This window comes from Ictidomys tridecemlineatus, chromosome X (genome assembly GCF_052094955.1).
Source record: "Ictidomys tridecemlineatus isolate mIctTri1 chromosome X, mIctTri1.hap1, whole genome shotgun sequence".
Lineage (NCBI taxonomy): Eukaryota > Metazoa > Chordata > Mammalia > Rodentia > Sciuridae > Ictidomys > Ictidomys tridecemlineatus.
The window spans coordinates 14246223-14267776 of NC_135493.1; the positions used below are offsets into that span (position 1 = coordinate 14246223).

Here is a 21554-nt window from a genome sequence, read left to right on the forward strand (position 1 = left end):
ATACACATAACTCAGCAATTTTTCCTCTATGACAGGACAGAATTTGGATGTGGCTGAATTTTCCCCAACTGTGTGTAGCTCAAAGCCCCTAGAAATTTAAACTAGCTCTTCATCCAAACCATTTTCATTCATTTCACTCTAACCAAAAATCTAACTCCTAAGTTACAAGATAACTTAATTATACATATCTTTTCAATGAAGTGGACTCCAGTTGTCCCAGGCCAGGGAAAAGAATGCAAGGGAATATTTCCTAGGAAATTCTTACAGGTTTTTTGTATATGACACTTAGTTTGTGCACTGTTCATTTATACCTGGACACTTTCCACACCTGGCCCAGGTGTAGATTTCTTTCAGGTTTATCTATAATCCAAAAGGAAATGCTCAGATCAGTTTTCCATTACAGGCTTTTCTCTCACCAGTAATACACAGTCTGAGTCTGACCTCTGTCACCACTTAGCTTAACCTAAGCTCCCATGGAAAGAATGGCAGCTTCCCAAATCCCCAAGTCCCCTGGATCAGGGCATTTACACTTGACTGCTGGCATCTAGAATCCCACCTCCTCATTTCATCTTTTACTTGATCTTTATGTTTTAGAGAACATCTTACCATCTTCCTTGCTGATCTTAGAATCTCCATTGCTAATACAATTCATTCCAGTGAGCAGATACTCAATGCTCACAGAATAAGCAAGCCAATAAACCAGGACTATATTTATCAATATTTAATTTCTTGCATATTCTTAAACCAACCAAAGATATCTTTAATTGTGCACAATGATCAGACAAAATGGATATAGAAATCTTAAGATGAATCATCTTTTACATTTTCCTACATTTAATGATTTTCACATTTTTAAGAAAATTTTTATTCCAACACCATGGTATACTGTTGCAGATCACAAAACAAAGTTTCTCAGTTTTTCAAAATATCAAAACTCATTAAACCTAATAAGCAATAAATGTGTGACCAATGTAATTAGTAGACCTAAATTCTGAAGCTAATAAAACTACTAAACAAAATGTGAAAATACCAAAAAGAAAATGTTTCTCTCAATCTCTTTACTACTTAAACCTTTTGATTTTTCTTTGAGCAGTTAGGTATCTTTATGGGACTTTACTCAGGACAGGAAAAGCATCTGGACTTTGAATTTTCACTGTCTACAGTAGTAGCATCACCTGCAGATCTTGATCTTTCTCTTTCTTCTCTAAAAGCTTCCCTATACAAGGATGAGAAAGAAGTGGGGCGATTCCCACTGACTTTCGAAAAGAACTCTAAGACTTTTATCTTACTAGTCTCAGCATACGATTTGGGGCCCCAAACTAACTCATACAATGGCGGATTACTATTTGGCACCTGCTGGTACTCCAGGTATTGCTCCTGCACTAACTCTCTGGTTATGAGCTTCCTGCATTCCCCAGACATGAATTCCTTCTTCCCATGCACATCAAGCATATTAATCATCTCCCATATCTTCTCTTCTGATGCACAGTTTCCCTCCAAGAAGATTATACCCAGGATAAATACTAGAAGGCCAGTTTTGGGCATACCCTGGTCACTTATCTTCCTGTAATAGGTGAGATCTACCATTTCGATAAGCATGTAGGAGTGGCTAGTGGGATCCACTTCCTTAACTTCAATACCAAAAACAACCTCCATACATTCACAGGTATTCTTGAAGATTGCAGAGAAGTAGTCCTTTTGCTCTTTAAGGACACTTTGCAGCATTTCTTCCTTTGTGACAGGCTCCTTTGATTTATACTTGGCGATAAGAAAATTCACCAATTCACCCACTCTTTTCTCTAGTATATTAATAAGGGAGATTTCGGGATCCCTGAAGGCAGATGAGGCACCTATATCACCTTCTTGGCCACTAGAACCTTCACTGGACTGGCCTGTTAGACTGGAATCAATAAAAGCAGTTTCCAAAAGACTTTGAGAAAGACTCTGGGTAAGATTTAATAGACTCTGAGAAAGGACAGGTGTTCCAGCTTCAGGCCATTCTTCCATGATGCTCAGGCTTGAAGCAGGGGATGAGGTAGCTATAGCAAGCACTTCCTCAACTACAGGAACATCAGGATCAAGTGGATCCACTTCCTCTCCTTGAGCGCGGAGGGGAGTGTACTCTTGAGTCTTCTGCTTAGAAGGAATCATAATTAACTGCAAAGACAAACCAGAAGGGTTGTTAATACAAATTGGTCTGAGAGGGGAAGAGTGTGAAAAACTTAACCTTGTCAACATTGACAAAAGCCATCTTCACAGGTCTTCCCTCAGACAGTGCTCTAGGGCCTCACAAGTCTTCTGTCCTACTCATCAGCCTATCTCCTAGGAACCTGTAGGAGGATTCGAGAATGCTCTTCATGATATACTTGGCCAGCACAGTCTGAGGCTGGCAGCAGAGCAGGTAGATTCAGAACTATGGGGTCTCTTTGTTTTAGAGGTAAGGTCCCAGACACACATTCAGGGTGTGCATCTCACCATGCCTTCTAACATGGCCGGACCCTCTTCTACTCTATGATCTGGGGATTATGTGACTCATTTCAAGGCCTCCACCCCAAGTTTCCGGAGCCTCTGTAAGAGAAACAGGTTTCAGACTGCAGGTAGGCAGAAATAATTGGATTCTGTAAGATCTCTATAGTTATGAAGTGGATGGGCCCTCCCAACAACAGACTAAAAGGAATGGAGAGCTAAGCTCCATCTGCTCTTGTGCACAGGGGCTCTCTATCCTCATACTGATTTATTGAAAGGCCCAAGATTCCTCCCTCAGCTGAACTGAATCTAGCTCACTAAAATTATCAGGTAGAAGTAAGGGCACAACACATCTGGAAACCCAGTGCCCAGGGCCTTTCAGGTCAGGGCCCCCAAACATCCAAGGCATAGGGAGAGAGTCCTCTAAATCTAAATTCAGGTTCTTCACCTTGACTCCTACCTTGGGTCATCTCAATAGGCTGACCACATGTGGCTACCTGTTGATGTGAGGTTGACCCTTTAGGCCAAGACCTTCACCTCCTTCAGACCAATGAAAAAAAACTGAGAAGATATCACAGTCACATCTGCCCAGTATCTCCTAGGGTGGACAGCAGGGGCTCAACCCAGTATGTCCTTTAGTGGTGGCATATGGTAGTACTCCCTCAGGGTCTGCTCCTCTATGCCCAGCAGAACCTGGGACTCCTTCTGGTGACTTGGTCTTCTCAAACAACAGAACAATAATAACCAATCCTCACCACCCTTACACAACCAGGTCATCTGGAAATGAGGGGTGATTCAGATAGACCTATGTGGGTTCTGCCAGAGTTAACAGGGGTGAAGCAGGTTTCTTTAAGGAACCCCTTGGAGTAAGAGTTACTCTTAATCCTCCTGAAGGTATTCATGTTTACTCCTGACTGGACCTACAATCCTTCCTTTCTGCTATCCTGAGGATATATCCCTCAGGCCAAGGCCTCCATCTTCCAAATGCCAACAAGGAACAGATGGAGGGAGGGGGTAGTAGGGTGGTACCTGTGCCAAACAGCCCTACCAGGGTTTTCCAGAAATGATATCAGGATAATAGAGCTAGATCTCTATCTATAATTGGAGGTCCTCTCAGGCCTTTTTCAGAGGCCATATTTTGATTCCTGGTACAGCTGGGGCTCCTCTCTTACTTGACCAAGATTATCAGAAAGGAAGTGAGGTTGAGTGTGAGAGACAGGTCTACTGGGGCTCACAAAGAGCAGAGTAGTTGTCTGTGTGTATCCCTCTGAGTGATGGGTTAACAGCATATTTATTCTCAACAAGGCATATAACTTTTTTAAAACTGGCAATAGAACCCAGTGAAGCATAATGACTGAACAATCTCCAGGTCTTTTTATTCTTAATTTTGATAAAGGGCCTCAATAAGTTGCTGAGGCTAACTTTGAACTTGCATCTCTCCTGCCTCAGCCTCCTGAGCCACTGGGATTACAGGTGTTCACAACCATGTCCAGCCAACCTTTTCCTTTTTCTAAAGTGAGAAAACCACCTTTAAACCAAAGCAAAACTAAGCTTCAGATTTGAAAATGAAATAAAAACCTTCCATGATAAACAAAAGTTAAAAGAATTTATAGCTACAAAACTGGCAATAGAAAACATCCTTGGCAAAATATTTCATGAAGAGAAAATGAAGAACAATGAAAACCAGCAGAGGGAGGTAGTAAACTAAAAGAAAAAAATAATCAAAGGGGAAACCCAAGTAAAGTTAAATAACAAAAACAAATATGGCTGGAAATACAAACAATGTCTCAATAGTAACCCTAAATGTTAATGGCTTAAACTCACCAATCAAAAGACATAGGCTAGAAGATTGGATTAAAAAAGATCCAACAATATGCTGCCTATAGGAGCCTCATTTGATAGGAAAATACATACACAGACTGAAGGTGAAAGGTTGGGGAAAAAAAAATCATACCACTCACATGGACTACAGATCAAGCAGGAGTCTCCATACTCATATTAAAGCAGACTTCAATCTAAAGTTAATTAAAAGGGATAAAGATGGACATTACATATTGCTCAAGAGAACCGTACACCTACAATACATATCATAAATATATACGCCCCAAACAATGGTGCAGCTATGTTCAAACAAACTCTTCTCAAGTTCAAGAGTCAAACTGACCACAACACAATAATCTTGGGTGACTTTAACATACCTCTCTCACCACTGGACAGATCTTCCAAACAAAAGTTGAATAAAAAAAAAACTATAGAGCTCAGTAACACAATAACAGACTTAACTGACATATATAGAATATATCAACCAGCATCAAGTGGATACACTTTGTTCTCAGCAGCACATAGTATATTGTCTGTTTTTGAGAAGGATCTATGTGACAGGGCAACTCTTAGCAAATACAAAGGAGATACTACCATGCATTTTATCAGTTCATAATGGATTAAAATTGGAAATCAATGACAAAATAAAGAATAAAAATTTCTGCATCACATGGAGACTGAATATGCTACTGAATGAACAGTGAGTTACAGAAGACATCAAGGAGGAGATTAAAAAATTCTCAGAGGTAAATGAGAACACAGACACAACATATCAAAATCTCTGGGACACTATGAAAGCAGTACTAAGGAAAACTCATTGCACGGAGTTCATTTCTTAAAAGAAGAAAAGGTCAACGAATAAATGACCTCCCACTACATCTCAAAGCCCTAGAAAGAACAAATCAGCAGTGAAAGCAGAAGGGAAGAAAAAATTAAAATCAGAGCTGAAATCAATGAAACTGAAACAAAAACAATTGACAAAACTAAATGTTTATTCTTTGAAAAAATAAATAAAATTGATAGACCCTAAGCCATGCTAATGAAGAGAAGGAGAGAGAACTCAAATTACCAGCATACATGATGAAAAAGGCAACATAACAGACACTACAGAAATACAGATAATTAGAAATTTTGAAGCCATATACTCCAATAAAGCAGAAGGCAGTAAAAGCATCGATAAATTCCTTAAGTCATATGATGTACCCAGATTGAACCATGAAGATATACACAATTTAAACAGACCAATATCAAGTGAGGAAATACAAGACACCATCAGAAGCCTACCAACCAAGAAAATCCCAGGAATGGATGGATAAACAGCCAACTTCTACAAGAACTTTAAAGAAGAACTAATAAATACTCTTCAATTTATTTAAGGAAACAGAAAAAGAGGGAGTACTTCCAAATCATTCTATGAGGCCAATATCACCCCGATTCCAAAACCAGTCAAAGATACTTCAAAGAAAGAAAACTTCAGATCAATATCTAATGAACATAGATGCAAAAATCCTCAATAAAATTTGGGCAAATCAAATGCAAAAACACATCAAAAAGATTGTACACCATGATCAAGTGGGGTTCATCCCAGGGATGCAAGTTTGGTTCAACATACAGAAATCAATAAATGTAATTCATCACATTAATAGACTTAAAGATTTAAGAATCATACGATCATCTCGATAGACGCAGAAAAAGCATTTGACAAAATACAGCACCTCTTTACGTTCAAAACACTAGAAAAACTAGGAATAACAGGAACATCAACATTGTAAAGGCTATCTACGCTAAGCCTCAAGCCAACATCATTCTATATGGAGAAAAACTGAAGGCATTCCCTCTAAAATCTGGAACAAGATAGGGATGCCCTCTCTCATCACTTCTATTCAACATAGTACTTGAAACACTGGCCAGAGCAATTAGAAGAAATTGAAGGAATCACTATATGAAAAGAAAAACTTAAACTAGCACTATTTGCTGACGATATGATTCTATTCCTAGAAGACACCAAGAACTCCACCAGAAAACTTCTAGAACTAGTAAATGAATTCAGCAAAGTAGCAGGACATAAAATCAACACCCATACATCAAAGGCATTTCTGTATATCAGTAATAAATCCTCTAAGGACATGAGGAAAACTACCCCATTCACAATAGCCTAAAAAAAAAAAAATAAGATACTTGGGAACCAACTTAAAAGAGGTGAAGGATCTATACATGAAAACTACAGAACCATAAAGAGAAATCAAAGATGACCTTAGAAAATGGAAAGATCTACCTTGCTCATGGATAAGCAGAGTTAATATTATCATACTACCAAAAGCACTATACAGGCGTAATACAATTCCAGTCAAAATCACAATGGCATTCATTCCTTGGAGAATTAGAAAAAGCAGTCATGAATTTCATCTGGAAAAATAAGAGACCCAGAATAGCTAAAGCAATTCTAAGCAGAAAGAGTGAAGCAGGTGACATTTCTATACCATCCCTTAAACTATACTACAGAGCAATAGTAACAAAAACAGCATGGTATTGGCACCAAAACAGGCGGGTAGACAAATGATACAGAATAGAGGACACAGAGACTAACCCACAAAATTACAATTATATTAGATAAAGGTGCCAAAAACATGCACTGGAGAAAAGATAGCATCTGCAACAAATGATGCTAGGAAAACTGGAAATTCATATGCAACAAAACAAAATTGAATCCCCTATCTCTCATCATGCACAAAAATTAAGTCAAAATGGATCAAGGATCTAGGAATTAAACCAGAGACCCTGTGTCTAATAGAAAAAGTAGGCCCTAATCTATCAATTGGGATTAGGTCCCAACTTCCTTAATAAGACTCCTATAGCACAAGAATTAAAACCAAGAATCAACAAATGGGATGGATTCAAACTAAAAAGTTTTTTCTCAGCAAAAGAGATAATCTGAGGTGAACAGGGGACCTATAGCCTGAGAGCAAATTTTTACTCCTCACACATCGGATAGAGTACTAATCTCTAGAGTATATAAAGAGCTCAACAAGCATCAAAAAATCAAATATTCCAATTAATAAATGTGCCAAGGACCTGAACAGACACTTCTCAGAAGTGGATATACAATCAATCAACAAATATACAAAAAATTGATCATCTCTAACAATCAGAGAAATGCAAATCAAAACTACTCTAAGATGATATCTCACTCCAGTCAGAATGGCAGCTATTATGAAGAAAAGCAACAACATAAGTTGGCGAGGATGTGGGGAAAAAGGTACACTCATACATTACTGGTGGGACTACAAATCAGTGCAGCCAATTTGGAAATCAGTACGGAAATTCCTTGGAAATCTGGGAATGGAACTACCACTTGACCCGACTATTCCTCTTCTCAGACTATACCCAAAGGACTTAAAAACAGCAAACAGACACAGCCACAAAAATGTTTATAGCAGCACAATTCACAATAGCTAAACTGTGGAGCCAACCTAGATGTCCCTCAGTGGATGGATTAAAAAAATGTAGCATTTATATACAATGGAATATTACACAGCACTAAGAAAACAATAAAATCATGGTATTTGCAGGTAAATGGATGGCATTGGAGAAGATAATGCTAAGTGAAATTAGCCAATCCCCCCAAAACAAACACCGAATGTTTTCTGACATAAGGGGGAGTGATTCATAGTGGGGTAGGGAGGGAGAGAATGGGAAGATTAAATTCTAGCCAAGAAAAAAAAGGGGTGGGAGGGAAAGGGAGGGGTAAGGGAACTAACAAAAATGGTGGAATCTGATGGTCATCCTTATACAAAATACATATATGAAGATTTGAATTTGGGGCCAACACACCTTATATACAGAGATATGAAAAATGTGTTATTACGTGTATTAAGAATTGTAATGCAAAAAAGCACACATATAATGGCATAAGTTGGTGTGAATATACTGTAGGAACAGATATGAAAAATTGAGGTCTGTATGTGTAATAAGGATTGTAATGCAAAAAAAATAGTTAAGTTAAATTAAAAAAAAGAAAAATCAAAAGGGTGCATTTCTATGGTATTCTCCCATTCTGCCATGACAAGTGTTTTCAACTGTACTCTATCAAATGGTACTTATCTTCACACCTGGGAGAGCCTGCGCCTCCTCTGATGAGCAGAAGTTCAGCCTTCACACCAAGGCACTCACCACCCTGAAACGCTTCACCTGGATGGGATGTAAGGGAAGAAAGAGGATCAGCTGTGTAGCATTTCCTGTGGTCCCTAGTGCTAACACCAAGGATCAGGGTCAACTTTTCCATTGGTGCCAGGAACTGAATCCAGGGGTGCTTAACCAATGAGCCACATCCCCAACCCTCTTTTGTCTTTCATCTAGACACAAGGTCTCACTGAGTTGCTTACGGCCTTGCCAAGTTGCAAGGCTGGCTTGAACTCCAGATCCTCTAGAATCAGCCTCCTGAGCTGCTGGGATTACAGGTGTGTACCACCATGCTCAGCCATTCTTTCCTTTTCCTAAATTGAGAATGCCTCCCTTAAACCAAGCCCACAACTCTGAGATGCCAGACAACAAAGTAAAGGGAGTGGGGGGGGGGTTGCGGAGAACCTCTGCCAGAAAACAAAGTAAAGGGAGTAGAGGGGGTAATATCTGTCAGACAACTATGTAAAGGGAGTAAAGAGGGAACCTTGGGCTCTTAGAAACCACACCTTGAGCTCTTGGAAAAAGGGTGCATTTCTATGGCTGTCTCCCAATCTACAATGAAAAGTGATTTCAACTGTACTCTACCAAAGGGACCCATCTTCACAACTGGGAGAGCCTGCACCTCTCCTGATGAGCGGAGGCTCAGCCCTTCACACCAAGGCACTCACCACCCTGAAACGCTCTACCTGGATAGGATACAAGGAAAAGAGGAAGCTCAGCTGGGTAGCATTTCTTGGGGTCCCCAGTGTTGACACCAGGGATCAGGGTCAATTTTTCCTTTGGTACCAGGGACTGAACCCAGGGGTGCTTAACCAATGAGCCACATCCCCCAACCCTCTTCTTTCATCTAGCACAACGTAGTTGCTAAGTTTTTTAGGGCCTCGCTAAATTGCAAGCCTGGCTTTGAACTCCCGATCCTCCTACCTTAGCTTCCTGAGCTTCTGGGTTTATAGGTGTGCACCAGTGTCCAGCCAACCTTTTCATTTGTCCAAGTTGAGAATTCCTCCCTTAAACAAAGTCCCTCAACTCCCATAGATGCCAGACAAGGAAGTAAAGGGAATAGAAAGTGAATCCTTTGCTGTAGAACCGCACCTTGGGCTCTTAGAAAATGGGTGCTTTTCTGTGGATCTCTCCCAATATGCAGTGGCAAGTACACTCAGCTTTGTTGTATCAAAGGGTACTCCTCTTACAATTGGGAGAACCTGTGCCTCCCTTGAGAAGCAGAGGCTCAGTTGAGACCAAGGCACTCACCACCCTGAAATGCTCTTCCTAGATAGGATGCAAGGTGAGGAGGCGGCTCCAGTGGGCAGCATTTCCTAGAGTCAGCAATGTCGATAACTAATCAGGGTGCATTTCTCTTATTTTACTTTGGTATTGGTACTTAACTTTTGTTGTGCTTAACCAGTGAGCCACACTCCAAGCCCCATTTTGTGTTTTTATTTACAGACAGGGTCTCACTGAATTGCTTAGGCTTCGCTACGTTGCTGGAGCCGTCTTTGATCTCAGGATTCCCCTTTCTCAGCCCCCTGAGCCACTAGGATTTCTACCTGGCCAGGGGGAATTTCAATGTTGTTCTGGGTTCTGTGGTGGGTACTCTCCTTGTCTCCAAGGTCATATTTAATGACTGGGACATATATTTCCAAATAGTTCCATTTCCTGAACTCAGCCAAGACCCTACCATGGTAATACCAACATGAAGTGCCGAGAATTGGGGGAGGTGTCTCTGCTTGACTGTCCCGTCTGAGCTCCCACAGCTGAGTGCAGGGGTGCAGTTCTATGAGCTACACAGGTAAAAGTTCCCTCTGCCCACCATAATCATTATCTTGATGCCTGACGCTGATTGAGAAGCCTCCTTCTGCTCAGCGGAGTCTGAAAAACCGCTCAGAAAAACTATTCCCTAACTTCAAGATGGGCGGCCAATACACCACATCCGGGAACCCTGCCTTGAGTCATCGAGGGCTGATAGAAAGGGAATGGCTAGGATGAAAATGGGGGTCCTACTTGTGGTGGGATGGACGTTACTCTTCTTTCTGGATTCTCACCTTTAAGTGGGACGACAGCTGCCTTGAAATCCAACAAGGTCTTGGTGTCCGACACCGTCTAGAGCTCCTTCAATCTTCCGACCTCTGTCCAAACACGTCCGTGGAGGCCTCCCCACATTCAGATTTTCAAAGCCCAAAGCGGAAGTTACTATAGGCCACACCCACATCCGGGCACTCCACGTGGGGTTTATTAGGGCTGATAGGAGGATCGCATTGTGCAGATTCTCTTTTGAGATTGGAAAACCCATAAATCACAGCTGTGTCCGCACTCCGATTTCTGACACCCTCTCAGTGTGTCGATGTGAGGCCACACCCCTCAGATCAATGCCCTTACTGCCCTGAGACAACCAATATGGGTGTGAGGTACGGCCTCGCCAGACAGACTCTTAGGAGGCTTACTAGAGCCGGGGAGGTTTCTGTGTGATTGCTCGTGTTCTGGGTTGGAGGTTACTTTCAGTCCTTCTCAAAGTTTTCACACTTTCTCCTAATGGGACTTGCCCTTCCTGCCTTCATCAGGTGTTCTAGTTCTCTGAGACAACCTTTCACACAACGTCGAAGGTGTTGCTGGTGGTGCTTGTTCTCAACTTCCCGAGACTAACAATTAATATTGTTAATAAATATTAATAAATAAATATTAATAAATACTAACTATTTTGCAGCTATGTTTATTAGGGTTATTGGTCTCTAATTTTTCCCCTTGGCTTGTCTTTATCTGGTATTTTTGTCAAGGTGATTCTGGGGAGTTCCTCAGAGGTCTTGCATACTGGTTTGACTTGCTGTTTCTGAGCTTATTTTCTATTCAAATTTCTACCAAAGAATCTCATCTGGTTGAAGGGGAGCTTCCAGCTCCAACCTCTTTGAGCCACCAGATAATGAAATCAACAGATGTCAGCAATAAGTCTCTGTACTATAGAAACTGATGATACTGGTTTTCACTTGGTCGCTAGCACTCTGGATTGCCTACAGGTGTTTCCCCAATCTGCCTACCTCAGTTTCCTACAGGAGGACTGCTCTTCTAATTCACTCTCAGGAGCTGCAATGATATTGTGGGTTCCTCTGATGTGCCATTTCTTTTTCAGTCCTGTTTCGTTCTTTTCAAACCTATGTGTTTTTTTTTTTTCCTTTTTCTTGGCTCAGAGTGCTTGCTAGCTAGCTAGGAATTCTAGTACAGTACCAAATAGGTAGGATGCTACTCCATTTCTTGACAGTTAAGCTCATATAGATCCACAAACAAACACATTAAATGTTTTGATAAAAGCCCTGGAGTTAATAAATCTACCAATTATAAAGCATCAATATGTTACAGGTACTAATCTAAGGGATTTTTTTAAACTAGCATTTTTGAGCAATTACTATTACCAGGTATTTAATACAGATGATTACATTTAATCTTCACAGTGACTTTTTAATAAAGTAGGTATTACTATTGACCATATTTTATAAATAACATAAGGCATATCTAGTAGGACATTGAGTTAACATTTTAATGTGCTTCAAAGTCTGAATTCCTTTTTTTTTCCTGGAGGGCTTTGTCATTTCATTAAATTCACCTAAAATTCAATGAAGCAGGGGTTAATAGTATCTTTATAGTAGACAAAAATCATGCAGAGAGTATATGTTAATTTTTCTATATCACTTGACTCATATGGTATATATCAAGAGTCTATACTTCTATGTTAAATTAAAATTTTATTCTAATATCTTTACTTTAAAAAACAGATAATGGCAGTATAGATTACCATAGGTTACATTGATTTTTAGGTTTTGAGGGAAATGTAATCCATTTGAAATCATAACTCGCATGGAAACCTAAAAGAGGCCTCTATTGGGATTGTCAGTTTAAGGCCAGTGGAAGCGATTTAGTGAGACCCTCTTTCAAAATAAAAAATAAAAGGACTGGGGATGCAGCTCAGTGGTAGGTTGCCCCTATCTATCTACACCTCTCCCTCTCTCTGTCCTCCGCCCATCTCATACACAAAGGCCTCCACTAGCTTGTTAATATCTCCATCTTCATTTGTCTACAGAATCACCTGCAGACAACATGAGGTGGTTTTCCAATTAGGCAAGCAATTTAAACACCAAATGAGTCAATTTGAGACTGATTTACAAATCTTCCTAAGGTCCTACATAGGTAACTCCTGTTTTTCACTGATAATGATTATGAGTTACTGTCTTCAACGGTTTTCAGAGACGGGCTAAATTACTAATTGTTTTTGCACTAATTATTTACAAAATAGCAATACTTTGCTGTCTTATTTATGGTTGTCTTTAAACAATCTCTGCCCTATGTGTGCCTTGTCCACTCACCCCCAATTTGCCACTTCGGACTTCTGGACGACTCTTATGCTGAATACCCTTAACTGTCGACATCCCATCTGATAGAGAACAAAGATTTTTGCTTACTTGCCCCAACTTCGCACTCTTTCATCAGGAAGCAGTTTGGAGATATCCTCACCCATTTTCCCATAGAAATGGAATGTAGAAATTGTCAGTGGGAAAATGTAACAGTGGTCCACTTTTTATTTTAAGTATAGCCCTCCCTGCTCTGCCACTGCAACGTTTTTTTAAATACAAAATAGGCATGTTCTTTCTCTATTTCTCCCCTTCCTTAATCTCAGGTGAAATAGGATTAACTTTCTTCCCATCCTAAGCAGTTATCTGTTCTTGAGCATACATTCATCACAGGAATAAAGTAATTCAGACTTTGGGAATAGCACCAGAAGATCTCAAAAATGGCTATCTCCTAAATTAACCAGTGAATTACAACTCAGAACACATGGAAGTAGCCTTTCAATCACCTCTTTAAAAGCCCCCTACTGGGGCTGGGGTTGTGGCTCAGTAGTGGGGTGCTCACCTAGCATGTGTGAGGCATTGGGTTCTATCTTCAGCACCACATAAAAAAATAAAGAAAATAAAAGCCCCCTGCTGCCGGGCACAGTGGCACATGCCTGTAATCCTAGCGGCTTAAGAGGTTGAGGCAGGAGGATCATGAGACAAACCCAGCATTAGCAACTTGGCAAGGCCCTATGCAACTTAGCCAGACCCTGTCTCTAGATAAAGAAGAGGGCTGGGGATATGGCTCAGTGGTTAAGCACACCTGGGTTCAATCCCCAGTATCCCCCCCCCCAAAAAAAAACCCCTCCCAGTGATGGGCAGAATCACCGCCTCTGGGACAGAGCCACCTGTTTCCTCCTGTGCTATCAAAGCAATAAAACTTCTTTTCCTCAACACACACACACACACACACACACACACACACACACACACACACACCCCAACAAATGACCATGTAAAGTAGAGCAATGATCAACAAAGAGCAATATGTTAGCTGCAGGACAGGCTAAATAAATGCAGGGTAAAACTGAGTACCCAACCCCCACCCTTCATGTCCCTTCCTTTTGGGACAGTTATTTGGTGCCTTTTCCCTTTACTTCCTCCTGTTGTTTTTCGATTTGAAACCGGTACCGAGCCCATGCCCAATCCACTTGAAGGCAGAAGATGACACCCTTAGCAACTACTGTGTGACCCAATCACTGTATGCCAACAAGGCAACTTGCAGACCCAGAGACTCTATTAGATTCAATCAGCACAGCAAAGGGCTATAAAAACCTTCTCCTGCTGGGCTCGCTCTCTCTCTCTCTCTCTCTCTCTCTCTCTCTCTCTCTCTCTCTCTCTCTCTCTCCCTCCCTCCCCCTCCCTCCCTCCCTCCCTCTCTCTCTCTCTCTCTCTCTCTCTCTCTCCTCTCTTTTTCTCTGGTCAGATACCACTGCAATAAAGATCCCTTGGTCACTCTGAGTGTTGTGTGGACACTTTCCTTTAAATTGCTTAGATGCATGTAATACTGAAGTATATTTTTCCCTAAAGAGTTTTTAATTAGTACTTTTACATACAAAGTCATTTTAGTTTAAGAATACCCACATTGGTGTTTCCAAAATTGACATAAGATCACCAGCAGATCATTTTGTTCATCTATAATTGTATAGTTTTTCTAAGGCAGCGGGGAGCATTTGCTATCATGAGCCTAACAAAGTCAAACATTAGTGGCCCTGCTATGGAATAAGTCTTTTTTGATATGTTGATAGTAGAATGACACGTTGAGAATGAACAATGTGAACTGGCTCATAGGACCTTTGAGCCGTATGATACATTTAAGACTTTTAAGTGAATGAATGGGTGAAAGTCATGCATGTTTTGTTTTGGTTATATTTCATCTGTAAATGAAATACTGTATACATATGACATTTATTATCATAGTATTGTGTAGCATTTCCTAAACTCTGACCTGCTGGGTTCTCCTTCTTAATTTATTCATGGTAAACCTTAACCTATCAGGAGATCTCAAAAATTCTGTAGTTGGAGGGGGCAAGATGGTAGATTAGGGTGAGGCAGTATTTCTCCTAACTCAGCTACCCAGGACTCAAGCAGCAGGAATATTCCTTCTTCTGGAGGCTTAGAGTAAAAAATCCTGAGACTGGGTCAGTCAAACCAAACTGTTTGACTCATTCAATGGATAAAAAAAGTTTCCTTGAATTTATCAATTGTCTGTGGAAAGCTAATCCAGGAAGAATCTTGAGATGGCAGCACCATGGCCCCAACAGGAACTGGAAACCCAGATCTATGAGTTCGTGGATAAGTCCCTTTGGGCCTGTCTAAGACAAGCAAGGACTTGACTGGGTCTAGAAAACCTGTGGAAAGGTTGAAGAGGTTGGAGAGAACAAGGCTCTACCCAGCCCTGAGAGTCCTATGGCTCACAGTGGCTGATGGAGCCAGCTGTAGTGGGTTGGGAGGTTGGGAAGGTGGGTATGAGGGCCCTTGGCTCTCCTTAAGTCCAGTCAGCTGGTCTGGCACCTACTGGCTCTGAGAAACTGATATGACTCCATTTTTGAAAACAGCTTCTACCTCAAGGCCTGTCTAGAGGGAGGGGGCATGACCTTGTCCTTGGAAAAACCCACAGAGCACTCCTAGGCACACAGCCACCCTGCTGAGATGTTTGTTTGCAAATTGATAAACCCAGCCTGATTCCCTCTTAAAATTGGGAGCCATCTCGCCACAAAGACACAAAAAAGCTAATTTTGGCTTTACTATAAATTACTGCAAATTCTGAACTTGCTTGGAATGCCTGCCTGTGCCTTGAACTCACCCATGCCTGGCTTTCCCTTATCAGATAGGAGCCCTCTCTGAAACTTTAGTGACAACTCATAAATCTTGGCCTTCCCTGGCCAGATAATGACCTTCTCTGAGGCTCTACTGAACTTCATAAATTCTGATGTTGGGGCCAGCAAAAAATATAAACTAGCATTTGTGTTATGCTCGTCAGAGTTTTGTTATCTGTAACCCTCTTTGGGGTATTCCCCCAAAACCTATAAAGTCTCACTAAACAAAGGACCAGAACTCACTCCTCAGGACCACTGCATCAGAAACAGTTGTGAGTCCAGGTTCAAGCTTGCAATAAAGACTCTTGTGTGATTGCATTGAATTTGGTTCCTGGAGGTCTATTTGGGTCCCACTAATCTGGCATTAAAGTTCCTGGCACCCACCCAGGCCAGAACTCATCAGTTCCCCAGAAGTAGCCCATTCCTGGGGGTTTCAGCATCCACCCAGTTCCCTGTTACCCACCATGCCCTGCAGACACTGGTCTGGCACTTGCTAGCTCCCCTGGGCTTCTCAGTCCCCACTCCCATAACCTGGCCCACCACTCTGTCTACTAGGCCTGCAGCTTTACCCCCAGCCCATAGCCCAGCCTGCTGCTTCATTGCCCAGCCACAGCCAGCTTGCCCAATAAGCCAATTCACTGCTAGGCCCACCTGTGGCTTCACAACCCAACCCACAGCCTGGCCCACCCACACTAATTTCCCATGAAGGAAAGTTGGGAAGTTTTAAACCCAAAACTTCAACTCAGAGAGCAACACAATAAAAAGGAAGGATTCAATTTTTACCACACACACATCAGAGTACTAATCTCTAGATTATAAAGAACTCAAAAATCTGAAAACAAGAATAAAAAACAATCAATAAATGGGCCCAAGGACCTGAACAGAAACTTGTCAGAAGAGGATATACAACCAATCAACAAATATATGAAAAAATGTTCCACATCTCTAGCAATTAAAGAAATGCAAATCAAAAAAGACTACTCTAAGATTTCATCTCACTTCAGTCAGAATGACAGCTATTATGAAGACAAGCAATAATAAGTGTTGGTGAGGATGTGGGGAAAAGATACACTCACACATTGATGGCGGGACTGCAAATTGGTGCAGCCAATATGGAAAGCAGTATGGAGATTCCTTGGGAAACTGGGAATTGAACCACCATTTGACCCAGCTATCCCTCTCCTCAGTCTATACTCAAAGGACTTAAAAACAGCTTACTAGGGCTGGGGATGTGGCTCAAGCGGTAGCGCGCTCACCTGGCATGCGTGCGGCCCGGGTTCGATCCTCAGCACCACATACCAACAAAAATGTTGTGTCCGCCGAGAACTGAAAAATAAATGTTAAAAATTCTCTCTCTCTCTCACTCTCTCTCTCCTCTCTCACTCTCTCTTTAAAAAAAAAAAAAAAAGCTTACTACAGGGACACAGCCACATCAATGTTTATAGCAGCACAATTCACAATAGCTAGAATGTGGAACCAACCTAGATGCCCTTCAGTAGATGAATGGATAAAAAAGTGATTGTATATATACATACACACACATACACACACACACACACACACACACACACACACACAATGGGATATCACTCAGCATTAAAAGAGAATAAAATCATGGCATTTACAGGTAAATGGATGGAGTTGGAGAAGGTAATGCTAAGTGATGTTAGCCAATCCCCCCAAAAACAAATGCCTAATGTTTTCTTTGATAAGTGGATGCTAATACATAATAGGGGTGGGGGGAGCATGGGAGGAATGGAGGAATATTAGATAGGGCAGAGGGGAGGGAGGGGAAGGGAGAAAAAAGGGGGAGGAAGGATGAGGGTAGGAAAGATGGTGGAATGAGATGAACATCATTACTCTAAGTACATTATGAAGACATTAAAAAAAAAGGAAGGAGGTGACAATCCATGACCCATACTCCCACGCTTAGGTCATACCTCAAAATAAAATGAAAAGAAAGTTATTTTGGCACAGCAAACACATATCCTCATTGACTATTTAGTCTAACATAATGGAAATGACTCCATAACTTTATAACATTTCAACAAGATTTTTATTTTATTTTTTTTATTTTTTTGCTGTTTTGATTTTTGTTTTTGGTTTTCTAGGTTGGGTTTTTTATTTATTTGAATATGTGCTGATTGATTCAAGGACTCATATACATACACATATTTGTCTCCATCTCCTTATTTCTTGCCTTTTTGTCTTGGAGGTGTTGTTTTACCATGTGCCGTATTTTGAGGGTTAGGGTTTTTGATTAGAATATTTTGGGGGGGGTACTGGGGATTGAACTCAGGGCCACTCAACCAATGAACCACATCCTCAGTCCAATTTTATATTTTTTATTAGAAACAGGGTCTCACTGAGTTGCTGAGCATGGCTTTCAAATCTCGATCCTCCTGTCTCAGCCTCCCAAGCCGCTGGGATTACAGGCAAGTGCCACTGTGCCAGCTTGATTAGAATATTTTTGATTTTGTTTTCTATCTCCCTGTCTCCCTCTCTCTTTTTTCTATTGCTGACAGCTAAATTCTATTCTCTGTCTACTGCTTTATATTCTTCTATTTTTGTCTTTCCCTTTCTCCTTAACCACACCTCCTAAATTACCACTGCATCTGCCCTATTTATCCTTTGAAATTTCAAACACCTTTCTAGCCTCCTATCTCTTCTTCTTTCCTCATACATAGATCTATCCTTAATACCTCTTAATACCAATTTATTATATATATATATATATATATATATATATATATATATATATATAAGTCTACCTCTATCACCAATGTTAGAGCAATAATTTATATGGTAGAAGTCATGGACAACACCTGTTGTTTGATTTTAAGCCAGAGATAATTCATGATTATGTACTGTTTTTACTGATGGAAACTGATGATCCTACTATTTCTGCATATTGTACCAACTGACACTGTAAATATCAAAATAGGAACTAAGTACCCAGTCTACTGCTATATATTGTTGCATAGATTGTTGCTGTTATTGGGCTCCCCCATTCAATCTGTGAGGTACTATAAACTCATAAGGTAGAAACTCTACAGCTTCAGATCAATCCAGAAAGATGCGTATACACATAAATGAGTGAAAAAGCAGGAAAACAAACTGTCCCAAACAACATAGAATACCTCAACAATAGATTCCATTGACACCACAGTAGAAGAAATTTAATGATGGAATTCAGAAAAATTCATGGTTAAACTGATCTACACAATAAAAGATGGGGTAAGAAAGAAAGAAGAGAAAATATAAGAAGTGAACGAGTAATAAGAAAATAGAGATCCTGAAGAACAGTCAGAAATCCTTGAAATAAAGGAATCAATAAACCAAATTAAAAACTCATTTGAAATTATCACCAGCATACTAGACCATTTGAGAGACAGAGTTTCAGTCAATGAAGGTAAAATATATAATCTTGAAAATAAAGTAGACTGCAGAGAAAATATGTTAGGAGGCTATGAACAGAATGAATGAAAAGATCAAACTAAAGATTTAGCAGGATTGATGAAGGCTCAACCAAAGGAATGCATGATATTTTCAATGAAAGAATATCATAAAATTTCCCAAACAAGAATTAAATAAAAAATCAAATACAGGAGGCATATAGGACCCCAAATATACAAAATTATAACATACCCACACCAAAACATATTATTATGAAAATTCCTAACATACAGAATAAGGATAGTTTTTTTTAATGAAGACTGAGATTTTTAAAAAATACTTTTATTTTTTATGTGGTGCTAAGGGTTGAACCTAGTGCCTCACAAGTGCTAAGCAAGTGTGCTACAATCCTGCTTATAAGGATAGAATTTTAAGGCTGCCAGAAAGAACAGCATATTTCAAGGCAAATCAACATGGATCTCAGCTAATTTCTGAACTTGAACCTTAAAAGATAAGTGGTCTTAGAATAATATATAGCAAGCTTTGAAAGAAAATGGGTGCTAGCTATGAATATTATACCCAGAATTAAGCTTCAGGATTAAACTTCAGAATTGATGATGAAATGAAAACCTTCCATGATAAACAAAAGTTAAAGAATTCACAATTGGAATGCCTGTACTACTAAACATACTCAATAAAATATTTCATGAAGAAGAAATGAAAAATAAAGTGGAAATAAGAAAAGGGAGGAACTACACCAGAATAATATTCAATCAAAGGAGAAACTAATTCAAATTAAAAACTAGAAATAAATCAAAATGACAAGAATTAAAAATCATTTCTCGGGCTGTGGCTGTGGCTCAAGGCTAGAGTGCTCACCTGGCATGTGTGAGGCACTGGGTTTGATCCTCAACATCACATAAACATAAAAATTAAATGACAATATTTGTCTACCTACAACCTAAGAAAAAATGCATATAAAATCATATCTCATTTTTTAGTACTGTGTAATACTCCATGGTGTATAAATGCCACCTTTTTTATCCATTCATCTACTGAAGGGCATCTGGGTTGGTTCCACAGTCTATCAATTGTGAATTGTGCTGCTATGAACATCGATGTGGCAGTATCCCTGTAGTACGCTCTTTTAAGGTCTTCAGGGAATAGACCTAGAAGGGCAATAGCTGGGTCAAAATTTGCAGGGAAATGGATGGCACTAGAGCAGATCATGCTTAGTGAAGCTAGCCAATCCCTAAAAAACAAATACCAAATGTCTTCTTTGATATAATGAGAGTAACTAAGAACAGAGCAGGGAGGAAGAGTAGGAAGAAAAGATTAACATTAAACAGAGACATGAGGTGGGAGGGAAAGGGAGAGAAAAGGGAAATTGCATGGAAATGGAAGGAGAACCTCATTGTTATACAAAATTACATATAAGAGGTTGTGAGGGGAATGGGATAATAAACAAGGAGGGAAATGAATTACAGTAGATGGGGTAGAGAGAGAAGATGGGAGGGGAGGGGAGGGGAGGGGGGATAATAGGGGATAGGAAAGGTAGCAGAATACAACAGTTACTAATATGGCATTATGTAAAAATGTGGATGTGTAACCGACGTGATTCTGCAATCTGCATTTGGGGTAAAATGGGGAGTTCATAACCCACTTCAATCTAATGTATGAAATATGATATGTCAAGAGCTTTGTAATGTTTTGAACAACCAATAAAAAATAAATTAAAAAAAGTAAAAATCATATCTCAATAATAACATTGACTATAAAAGGCTTAAACACATCAATCAAAAGACATAGACTGGCAGATTAGATTAAAAAACAAGGCCCAACAATATGCTGTCACTAAGAGACTTACTTCACAGGTCCAGACATCCATAGACTGCAGGTCAAAGTATGGGAAAAAAAAACATATCATTCACATAGATCTTGTAAACAAGCAGGAATTTCTATCTTCACATCAGATAAAGTGGACTTCAAGCCAGAGCTAATCAAAAAGGACACAGAAAGCCTTTTCATACTGCTTAAGAAAATTATACATCAAGAAGATATAACAATCATAAATATTATTGCCATAAACAATGAACTATCTGCATACATCAAAGAAATCCTTCTTGATTTCAAGAATATTTAAAATAAACCACAACATAATATTACTGGGTGATTTTAATACACCTCTCTCATCACTGAATATGTCCTCCAAACAAAAACTAAATAAAAATGTGATAGAAATAAAAATGCAACAAATAATTTTTGACTTAACTGACATATATAGAATATTTCATCCATCAAAGCCTAAACTTACTTTCTTCTTGTAGCACACAGATCCTTCTCTAAAATAGAACATATCTTAGTCCAAAAAGCAACTCTTAGCAAATACTAAGATATAGAGATAATACCTTACATTCTATCAGACCATAATGGAATGAAATTAGAAATCAACAATAAAACAAAAAATAGAAGCTACTCTTACCTTTGGTGATTAAAT

General features: G+C 39.8%; 1 protein-coding gene across 1 annotated transcript; it reads right to left on the reverse strand.

The window, feature by feature from the left end:
- Positions 1–734: 734 nt before the first annotated feature.
- Positions 735–10625, reverse strand: LOC101955195 (putative MAGE domain-containing protein MAGEA13P). The gene is made up of 3 exons (XM_040289051.2): positions 10509–10625; positions 8397–8475; positions 735–2157 (listed from the first exon to the last, which is right to left on the reverse strand). Exon 3 carries the CDS (start codon positions 2149–2151, stop codon positions 1114–1116), a length of 1038 nt encoding a protein of 345 aa, XP_040144985.1. The 5' UTR covers positions 2152–2157; positions 8397–8475; positions 10509–10625; the 3' UTR covers positions 735–1113.
- Positions 10626–21554: the final 10929 nt, after the last annotated feature.

Coding starts and splice junctions, on each gene's coding strand:
- LOC101955195 (XM_040289051.2), bottom strand. CDS start 2,151: ATGATTCCTTCTAAGCAGAAGACTCAAGAGTACACTCCCCTCCGCGCT.